We start from the raw sequence: 11,481 nt of genomic DNA, 5'->3' as shown, positions 1-11,481 counted from the left end.
AGTTCCCTCACCAGGGATTGAACCTGGGACCCCTGCATTGAGAGCGTGGAGTCTTAACCACTGGACCACCAGGGAAGTCCCTCCATTTGTTTTGATGACTATATACTTCATACCTAGGATGTCTCTTTGGTTCTTTTTTGGATTTTTTTTCCCCAAAACTACCTTAGTTTACCTTATGGTTTCTATTGCTGCTTGTACCTCTTCAAGCATGTTAAGATACTTATCTTAAAAAAAAAAAAAAGATAAAGTCTCTTTCCGATTATTCTCTCTCTACCTCATGATGGTTGAGTTCCTTGGGTCATTTCCTTTTCTTTCCTGGCACCTAGAGGAGGGGAGAGGGCTTTCTTCCCACATCAGTCCACAGTTATCAACTTAGGTCACATGTCTACACACAGGAAAAAGGGGCCTTTGTTTCTTTAGATGAAGAGACCCCTGAAGGGCTGGCCTTGTCAGACCTCCAGAGTGCCCTGACATCTCTGAATGGGCATCAGGTACCCAGGACCCATCCCTGAGAGAGCCCCTCTGTCAGCCCTCCAGGGTGCATGATCTCTCCGAATGGGTACCAAGTGGTGAATTAAGGTATTTCTGAGAATATTTCAAAATATTCACCTGGCCCTTTGTGACCCTGAAAAAGTCATTTAACCATTCATCTTTTCTGTAAAATAAAGGTATCTTCTTTAGTTACAGAGAGAAGAAGATAAAAGTATTTTAAGTAGTTTTAAAACTTCAAAGAACAGATGGCACATGTTTTCTTAAAAACAAATAGTTTAATTTCATTTTTATCTGGAAAAAAAAATACAAGTTCAAAAGGAAACGGCAAGCTCTTTGACATGTCATTGTGTCATTTTTTTATGGTACTACACTTGTTCAAAATGTGAAGATACAGAACCTTTTATAAATTTCAGGAATCAGATTCCCAATGCAGATGAAATCAGATTGGTTATAAAATGTCAATTCACTAAATATTCCATCTTCGCTCTTTGTTTTTATCAGGAATATTTCATAGAAATACTGGTATAAAATAAGGCAGACTTTTGGAAATTCAATTATAAAATTTTAGGAAAAAAGTGTGAAGTCCTAATGTCTTTCACTTTGGGGCGTCGCCTGCAGAGCCCATCAGACAAGTGGAGCAGTTTCTGAGCTCTGGTTGCTGTACAGGAGCCCTTCTCGTTTAGCTCTTCTAGAATCAGACTCGCCCACAAAACAGCTTTTCCCAGTTAGCATCAATCAGAAAAGTGTAACATACACAAATATTTCTATAGTGCAGTAAAAATGTGTCATTTTATATTTTAAATTTGCATTATGAAAATAACTCTGTACACCAAGTAATACGTATTTAATGAATATGATTCATGTAAATTTGGTCTTGGCATTTAAAGTTGGCTTTGGCTTTGAAGTATTTTTAAATTCATAGAAAATATTGAACTTCTAATAAAATAAATAAAAACATTTTAATAATTGATATTAATAATCAACTTCAAAAAAATTTTTTTTTCATTTGCTGTTCAATTGTAAGAGAAGTCACTTTCAGTAGTGTTCCAAAGTGAGTGATTGCACCTTCTATGATGTGAAAAAAGATCCGATTGCCATTAGCTGTTCTTAAGTGCTGAACATAAATGAGAGAAACTGCAACAAGATATTCTCTGTCACTGGCAGGAAATCCATCACCGTCCTTTGCAGGGGCAGTCCCGAGCTCGTGTTGTAATGGACGCTAATGGAAACCGTGAGTCTCATGTGACCTTCTGAACAGACCCCGCAGCAGGCCCAGGTACAGTGAGTGGACTAAGTCTCACTTTATGGCAGTGGCATCAGATGGTGGCTACAGAAGGTTACTGACCTCCCCGTGTGCTCTTACACACTCTGCAGACCGGGGGACTGTTGTGCTGATACTGAAAGGACCAAGGAACTCTGGCTGCCCTCAGGAATCCCAAGTGACCGGAGGGAGCAGTGTCACACACTATTCAGGAGGTGGCCGGAGGCTCCGCAGCTTCATTTCGTCCAGTCCTTTCCAGTATTTAAAGTTGTTGTCAAGATGCTGCATTAACTCAGGCAGGTCTACAAAGGCTGGAGAAAAAGACAGGAATGTGATATCCTTTCACAGCCTGCGCTTAGACACTGACATTTCTAAGGAGACAGCACTTTACGGAAGAGGGACGGATGGGAGTAGACAGCTGCACAGTGCTCGGCAGACACAGCAAACCCAGTGGCCTGAATGAACTGAAGCCAAGTCCTGTGCTCAGTGCCAGCAGCTCCGCTGTGAGCACCGCGTGAGCTGACAACTCTGGCAGGTGAAGCAGAGGGGGGACTCATCTGCTCAATCACCATTTAATTGGCACCTTTGGGCCTGGGGTGCCAGGAGCCAGGCCCTGACTGGCTCTCCTGGGTGTTCCCTCCACCCCAGCTTCCTTTATACTGTCCCCTTCCTTTGTACACATCCCCGAGGGCACGAGTGGGGAGCAAGTCATTTTCACATGAAGAAAATGGGGCCAGGAGACGCCACGTGTCTGGACTCAGTGAGCTGCAGAGCCTGCAGTCTGGCCCCAAAGCCACAGCTCTTTCCACAGTCTCAGTCCCTCCCCCGCCTCCCAGCACCCTAAGACGTGGGCTCATCTCCTGCCAACCAGAGCTGGACATGTATCTGCCTCACAGCAGGGGCCAGGGGAGTACTAAGAGGGGCCCCTTCCCTGAGAATCCTCTACGTGACAGGCTTCTCGGCCCACACTGAAGGATGAGAAGAGGGACGTGTGCCCAGCAGAGACCAACCCGCTCTCGGGTCGGCTACCAAGTGAGGCGGGAGAAGCTGGGGGAGCGGATGGTAAAAGGGCTCCCACAGAACAATATAGGGTTTGAAGTCAACATAAGTGGTTTTGAATCCTGAGCTCTCAACCACCAGCTACACTTGGGTGTAGCCCCAAGTTCAATCCTTTCATCTATGAAACTGGCACAACAACATCTAGCCCTGGGGCTGGGGCAGTTGAGGAGGAAGAGCACAGAGAGCGCCCCGCCTTCAGGACCCTCGGTGTCAGCTCACTGCTTCTCCTCAGCCCTTCTTCAAAGCCTGCACCCTAAAACATATTCTACAGTCAAAACTTGCACTATGCACTACTTAATATGCAGCAGTTCCTTCTTATTGAGGGAACTATGCTCAGTGTTCTTACCGTCCCAAGCATCAAACATGTCTGTGATGAAGTAGTCAATGAAAGAGATTTGGGACTTGGGGATGCTGCACGTATTTCTGTCAAAAACCGGCATCACCACAGGCAAGTCTTGTCGCTTCTCTTCATCAGTCTGCAAAGCAGAAAATGCCAGAATTACAAGACTCCAGTATATAGCTCCACTCCCCCACCAGGAGCAAGCCCTCTGCTGGAGCCTCTCCCAGCAGCCCAGGGCGCTCGTAGGGAGAAGCTGAACACAGCACCAGCCAACAGCACACCACGTGGTCCCCTATGGGGACTACTCTGTGCCAGGGGTGCCTGAGGACATCCCAACCCAACCCACCCCACATTTTCCACACCTGGAAGCCTCTTGCTGAAGCTCCTGAGGTAAGATTGCAAACGGTACCTGCAGTGCATGAGCACACTCCTCAGCCCAGCCATCCTCCCACCCGGCAGGCATTTCAGGGGCTTGACCCAGGGTGGCAATGGTGAGTGAGAAACAGCCCCCTTCACAGAGAAGCGACAAGTGGTGTTTCTCATCTTGGGCCAGATTATTTTATTTGAAAAAGTTCTGAACACGCTTGAGGTAAAAAAGAGCTCTGGTATGAAGAGTTTTTACGTACTCTGATAGACTCTTCCAGAACATCTTCAGGATTCCAGAAAGATTTATAAAAAACTGAGAATATAATTAAGATCCTGTGGGGATAGGCAAGTTTAGCTTGAAAGATATCATGGAGTTTCTTTCTTTTTTCTTTTTTTTTTTTTTTTCATAAGGTTGCTTTCACCAAAGGGCCCTGGAGAAAAGGATGAGAGGATGCCGGAGGGTGACAATGAAGCAGGGGGTCTTCCTGGAACGAGGTGGGAACCCGGGGGGTTCGAGAGCACAATTAGAATCACTGAGAGGTCCCTGCTGGAGCCAGGAGCCAGGGCTGAGAGTTACGTAGATGGTCACACGATGGGCAGGATGAGGGGGGCTGAGTGCAGGACCAGGTAAGGCTGGGGCCATCCTCTGGCTCTGCACAGCACAGCTGTCCTCAAGGCACCTGGATCATTGTTCCTGATGGTCTGTTGGGCCAGGCATAGCGAGAAGATGACAGAAGGGGCAGCTCTACACGGAAGACAGGCGTGGAGTTAACTAGGAAACCCCATGTGGATACAGGAGTTGGTTCTCTAGGGTGTTCAGCAGGGGTGGCAATCTTGGGACGAGAGAACTTTTTCACCAGTCATGGCCTTCTCTGGGGGGCCAGTCAGTGAGAGCAAGGGCTGAGGACAGGAGGTGCGCTCAGCCGTCTGCCCAAAGCCTGGCTCTGGTGGCTGAGCTCTGTGGGCCGTTTGGGGCTGTGGAGGACATTTCCTGAGCAGCCAGCCCTGGGATGAGAATTCAGGTGTTCAGCGGGACCAAAAGAAAACCTATTTTGGGGGCTGGGAGCCTGTCCCGCCAACTCTTATCCCTGGAACTGTTCCCACTGGGCAAACTGGGCCAGTCCTCCTTGTCCCCCCTGCCCAGTACTGTTCTTGACAACTGGCCAGGAGCTGCCTCCCCTGTGCCATTCACTTCTATTCGGCTGTCTTTGCTGAGGCCTGGCGATCACCAGCAGGGCTGCAGGGACTGGTCAGAAGTTACCTTGTCCTGCACAAAGGGGGATCCGAGGCCCGGGCCACTGGAAGAACTAGGCCCCATGGCTAAAGGCAGGTGACTTTTCCCTGGAAGTGACAATGACTCACTGTAGCTTTCAACGTGGAATCTCCACTTTAGGGCAGCAGGTAACCTTTGGGGGTTTTCTTAGGTGGGGCTGTACCTAGTACCGTGCTGCAGTGATGTACTTATGCTGGGTGGGTGCTGACAGTGCTGGGGACAGTACCAAGAAAGAGGCCTGTGCTCCCTGTATTCAGGTGGACGGTGCTAGACTATGGGCCGGGGCAGAAGCCAACAGTAAGAGTTCCTGATGCTCCAGGCCACGGTTTCATGAGAGGCAGGGCAGAGACTATCTACACCTGTTGTCAGGCCAGAAGTGCACTGTAGGAGGTGTGGAAGGTAGGGTCAGGGTGCTTTGGGAAGAGAATAAATAGGGAATATTGACATGTCTTGGCCTCTGCAGTCTGCTGAAGTCTCTGCTGTCAGGCCACAGGCTGGCAGCCCCGGCCCCCAGTGTCTCAGAAAATCTCAGGGTTAGCTCTATGTGAGTCTCTGCCCTGGTGTGTATGGGAAAGGGTGGAGCATGCAGGTTCACAGCCCACTGCCTGTCTGACTCAGAGAGCAGTACCCAGGGGTGGGGTGCTCTCTTGACACTCCTCCTGGTCAGACTGAATGCTGAAGCAGCTCTCTTGGGAAAACCATAGTAGAGGCTCACTGAGCTCAGCAGTTCATGGCTCCAGAGGCTTTTCTGTCTGTGCTGCACTCTAGGCCTTCCCTCCCCTCCATATGGAAGCAGCTGACTTGCTGAACATCGGTGAAAATGCTAATGCTTGTATTTGTTCTCTTTGGCCCACTGTGGCAGGTATATGGAGCTTCTCAGGCCCTCATTCTCTTTTGGAGACCACTGTTTGCCAGTGAGGTCATCTGTGCCCATGCCCCACTTCTAGGTCACCAATGAGAGCTCCATGCCTATAGATAACTTCACAGGAACTCTGGAAGACAGTCAAAGATACTACAGTAACCAAGTGAATCTCCACTTAAGAAAAAGTCACATTCAAAATGGTAAGAAGTGTCATGGTATTTTTACTCACCCTTGCCCCACCCCTCCCTAGCACAAGTCTTGGTCTGGAGAAGGTAGCAGCCCAGCTCTCAACTGTTTACATTAAACTGGAAGAAGTAGAGCTGAGCTTATTTGTAACATTCTAACCTGTCTGGGGGCTGCCTAAAGGACTGGTCTCTGTTTCACCTAAGCCTGCTTTCAGGTGGAAAAGCAATGGCTTCTACTGGGAAAGCTGCATGGAGACAACAGACACACAGATGCCTGGGGCAAGAGATTATAGGTGGTTTCACAAAATGCACTATTTAAGGCCCCAAGGAAAAGCCTCTTGGCGAAATTAAGACATTCAAAAGTAACTGTATTAGAGTGGAAATGTCTCAAAGACATGCTCAGAAAAGACCTGAGGAGACCTTAAGCGTTCATGTTGGGCTAATCCTAAGGCTCAGAGCAGGCCCAGATAATTTGGGACTTTCCTGGCGCAGAGCCAAACTGCAAAGACACAGAGAGGTGGCCATTTTCCCCAAATGTCCAATTTTCAACAACAAAAATCACAAGGCCAAAGAAACAGAAAAACATAGCCCATTCAAAAGAAGAAAATAAATGGGCAGAAACCATCCCTAAAGAAGCACAGGCACTGATTTATTAGGTAAAGACTTTAAAACAACTATCTTCAATATGCACTAAGTGCTAAAGGAAACCATGGATTAGATGCTAAAGGAAATCAAGAAAATGATATGAACAAAATGAGAATATCAATAAAGAGAGAGAAATTATAAAGCAGAACCAAATAACAATTCTGGAGTTGAAAAATACAAAGGGTGAATTGAAAAATTCACTAGAGGGGTTCTACAGCAGATTTGAGCAGACAAAAGGAAGAGTTAATAAATTTGAAGATAGGACATTTGAAATTATCAAGTCTGAGAGGAGGAAGAAAAAGGAATAAAGAAAAGTGACAAGAGCCTAAGAAATTTACAGGACAGCATCAAACAGACAAACATGCATTATCAGAGTCTATGAAAGAGAAAAGAGAAAAAAAAAAGGAGCAGAGATTATTTGAAGAAATAATAGCCCATAACTGCCATAACCTGAAGAAAAACACAAATCTACAAATCCAGGAAGATAATCTTCTCCAAGAAGGATAAACTCCAAAAGAACCATATTGATACATCTTATAACCAAACTGTCAAAAGCCAAGACAGAGTGAGAATCTTGAAAGCAGCAAGAGGAAAGTGACTCATCACATACATACATGAGAAGACAGTCTCAATAAGATGATAGCTGATTTCTCAGCAAAACCTTGGAGGTCGATAGGCATTGGGATAATCACATAAGGTGCTAAAACAAAAACCCTGCCAACACAGAATTCTATATCTGGCAAAACTGTCCTTCAAAAACGAGGAAGAAATTAAGACATTCCCAGATAAACAAAAGCAGAGACAATTCATTACCACTAGATCTAGCCTACAAGAAATGATAAAGGGAGTCTTTCAGGTTGAAGTGAAAGAAGCCAGAAGGCAACTTGAAGTTATATAAAGATACTAAGATCTCCAGTAAAGGCAAATACATAAGCACATACAAAAAAAGTATTATTGCAATTTTGGCTTGAAATTCCACTTTTTATTTTCTACAGATTTAAAAGACAAGTGCATAAAAATTACAAGTCTGTATTAATGGGCACACAGTGTAATATGTGTCATTTGTGACATCAAGAACAAAGTCAGGTGGAGAAACAGCTGTATAGGAGTTTGTGTATACAACTGAAATATAGGTTGGTATCAACTTAAAATAAACTACTATAACTTCAGGATGTTATACGTGATTTCTGTGGTAACCATAAAAAAATTATCTGTAGAATACTTGCAAAGCAAATGAGAAGCGGATCAAACATGGTGCTACAAAAAAATCAAACACAAAGAAAGGCGATAATGGAAAAAGTGAGGGACAAAAAAGGCTATCAGACATGCAGAAGACAAAATGGCAAAAGTAAGTCCTTCTCTGTCAGCAATTATTTTAAATGTAAATGGATTAAACTCCCCAATCAAAAGGCACAGCTGGCAGAATGGGTAAAAACACATGATCCAACTATATTTTGTCTACAAAAGACATTAGATATCAGCACACAGGTTGAAAGTGAAAGGATGGAAAATGATATTCCATGCAAATAACCAGAAAGAGACCTGAGGTAGCTTGGTAATATCAGACAAAATAGTTTAAAAATCCAAAAATAGTTCCAAAAGACAAAGAAGGACATTATTAATAAATAGGTCAATTCACCAAGAAGATGTAACAATTAAAAGCACATATGCACCAAACAATTACAGTTCCAAAATATATGAAGAAAACACTGACATAATTGAAGAGAGAAACAGACACTTCTACAATAACAGTTGGGGAGATCAATAACACACTTTGAATAATGGATAGGACAGCCAGATCAATAAGGAATTGAGGACTTGAACAACACTATAAACCAACTGGACCTAATAGACATAGAGAACATTCACCCAACAACATTTAGAATACATATTTTTCTCAAGTGCAAATGGAACAGTCTCCAGGACAGAATATATTTTAGGCCACAAAACAAGTCAATGCATTTTAAAAGATCAAAATCATATGAAGTACCTTTTCCAGTAACAATGGAATGAAACTGGAAATCAACAACAGAAAGCAAACTGAAAAATTCACAAGTATATGGAAATTAAACAATATGCTCTTAACCAAGGGGTCAAAGAAGAAATCACAAGGGAAATATTAAGATACCTAGAGACAAAAAAAATGAAAACAACATATGGAAATGTATGGGATGCAGTAAAAGCAGTGCTAAGAGGGAAACTGATAGCTGTAAATGTCTATGTTAGAAGAAAGCTCTCAAATCAACAACCTAACTTTAGACCTTAAGGAACTAGAAAAAGAACAAACCCAAAGCTAGCAAAAGGAGGGAACTTATAGACTAGGGCAGAGATAAGAAAAATAGAAAAACAAATAGAGAAACTCAACAAAACCAAAAGTTGTTTCCTTGAAAAGCAACAAAATTGAAAACTTTAGCTAGACTAAGAAAAAGACTCAAATTACTAAAATCAGAAATTACTATTGATTTTACAGAAATAAAAGGATTATAAGGAAGTGCCACAAGCAACTGTATGCCAACAAACTGTATAACCTAGATGAAATGTACAAATTCCTACCCACACAACCTACGAAGGCTGAATTATGAAGAAATAGAGAATCTGAATAGACCTAGAACTAGTAAGGATATTCAGTTAGCAATTAAAAACCTCCCAACAAAGAAAAGCTCAGGACGAGACAGCTTCACCTGTGAATTCCACCAAGCTCTGAAACAGAATTAATACCAATCCTTCTCAAACACTTCCAAAAATTTGAAGAGGAGAGGATACTTCCTAACTCAATCAATGAGGCCAGCATTAACCAGATTCCAAAGCCTGACAAAAATACTACAAGAAAACTACAGACTGGTATCCCTTATGAATACTGATGCAAAAATCCTCAACGAAATACTAGCAAACAGAATTCAGTAGCATATTAAAGGATCATACACCATGAATAAGTGGGATTTTAGTCCTGCAATAATACAAGGATGATTCAGCATCTGAAATCAACTGATGTAATACACCACATGAAAAGAATGGAAGGAAAAAACATGACTTTGTAAAATGGTTATTTTGTTTTACCACAGTAAAACAAAGAAAAGCTCTGATAAACTGCTTCCCAAAATGATGATTTTACACATCATCACTGCATGATGAGCATTTTACACATTTTACACTGATGAATAACTCCCAGTTGCTCCATGTCTTCACAAACATTTGGTGTTGTCAGTCTTTTTTTAAAATTAATTATTTAATTAATTGGCTGTGTTGGGTCTTTTTTTTTTGCTGTGTGCGGGCTTTCTTTGGTTGCGGTGAGTGGGAGCTACTCTTCATTGTGGTGCACAGGCTCCTCATTGCCGTGGCTTCTCTTGTTGCAGAGCATGGGCTCTAGGCGTGTGGGCTTCAGTAGGTGCAGCACATGGACTCTAAAGCACAGGCTCAATAGCTGTGGCACACGAGCTTACTTGCTCTGCAGCATGTGGGATCTTCCTGGAGCAGGGCTCAAACCCGTGTCCCCTGCATTGGCAGGTGGATTCTTAACCACTGCGCCACCTAGGAAGCCCCTGGCGGTGTCAGTCTTTTTAATGTTTAGCCATCCCAGTGGATGTATAGTAGTATTCACTGTCGTTTTAATGTGCAATTCCCTGATTACTAATGACGTTCAGCACATTTTCATATATATACTCCTGTGAGGTGTCTGTTAAAATATTTAGCCATTTTTAATTAGGTGGTTTGGCTTATTACTGAACTATAATTCTTTATATATTCTGAATACAGTCCTTTGTCAGATATGATTTGTGGATATTTTGTTTGTGTGGTTTCCCTGTTCATTTTCTTAGCTGTGTTTAGATGAGAATCATTTCTGAATTTTGGTTCTCACTAAATTTTATTTTTATGGTTGTTGTACCTCAGAAACATCTATCCCATTCCAGTTAATTAAATATATTCTCCTATGTTTTCTCTAAAAGCTTTATGGTTTTGTATTTAGGTCTATGATCCACTGTGAACTGATATTTCTTCACAGACTGAGGTAGGAGTTGTGGCTGATTTTTTGTTGGATAGAGATATCCAAATATTCCAACACCACTTGCTGAAAAACATTTTGATTTCCCTACTGATTGTATACATGTGGCCTATTTCTGGGATTTCTAGTCTGTCCCATCAATGTATTTGTTATCTTTATGCCAGTATCACACCGGCTTGGTTAGTGTTAGTTCTGAAGTCAAATAGCGTAAATCGTCCAACTTTTTCAAGTTTGTGTTGTTTATTCAAGGTCCTTCAGCTTTCCACATATATGTCAGAATCAGTCTGTCAATTTTTACCATAACTGCTGGGATTCTGATCGGGATTGCATTGAACCTATATATCAATTTGGAAAGAACCGTATCTTAACAACATTGAGCCTTCCAATCTGTGGACATGGTACATCTCTCCATTGATTGAAGTGTTCTTCCTCAGCTATGTTTTGTGGTTTTCAGTGTAAAGAACTGGCCTTCTTTTGTTAAATTTATCCTAAGTAATTTTTGGTTTTTATTGCTATCATAAATGGGATTGGGTTTTTAGTTTCATTTTCCAATTGTCTGCAGCAAGTACATAAAATAATACAACTGTCTTTGTATAATGAGCTTGGGTCCTATAACCTTGCTAAATAATTTCCACTTGTTAATGCCAGTAATTGTTTCGTACACTCAGTTTTAAAGATTAAAAAGAATTCTGTCATCTGCAAACAGAAACAAATTTATGTCTTACTTTCTGTTCTTTGTATGTACTTTTTCTCCCTTGCCTTGTTGCAATGGCTACGACTGCCAATAAAATATTGGATAGGAGGGGTCAGAATGGGTACCCTTGCCTTGTTTTCAGTCTTAAAATATATTTAATATTTCCTTCTAAAGTTTATATGGAAAGGTGAAGGATCTTGTATAAACAAAGCAAACTTGAAAAAGTTGGACAATTTATAGTATTTGGCTTCAGAACTTACAATAACCAAGTCAGTGTGGTACTGGCATAAAGATGACAGATACA

At 42.5% G+C, this 11,481-nt stretch overlaps 1 protein-coding gene across 2 annotated transcripts in view; it reads right to left on the bottom strand.

Moving 5' to 3' along the window:
* Window positions 1-789: 789 nt before the first annotated feature.
* PDE8A (phosphodiesterase 8A) overlaps window positions 790-11,481 on the bottom strand; it is a 148,987-nt gene continuing 138,295 nt past the window's right edge. For both annotated transcript variants that reach the window (XM_057720858.1, XM_057720859.1), the window contains 2 exons: window positions 3,159-3,288; window positions 790-2,064 (listed from right to left, as the gene is read on the bottom strand). In XM_057720858.1, the coding sequence (XP_057576841.1) occupies window positions 1,958-2,064; window positions 3,159-3,288 (237 nt within the window). In that variant the 3' untranslated portion in view covers window positions 790-1,957. The remainder of the gene's footprint in view (window positions 2,065-3,158; window positions 3,289-11,481) is intronic.

This window comes from Hippopotamus amphibius, chromosome 2 (genome assembly GCF_030028045.1).
Source record: "Hippopotamus amphibius kiboko isolate mHipAmp2 chromosome 2, mHipAmp2.hap2, whole genome shotgun sequence".
Taxonomy (NCBI): Eukaryota; Metazoa; Chordata; class Mammalia; order Artiodactyla; family Hippopotamidae; genus Hippopotamus; species Hippopotamus amphibius.
The sequence above is the reverse complement of the archived record's forward strand: the minus strand, read 5'-3'. Positions and strand labels throughout refer to the sequence as shown.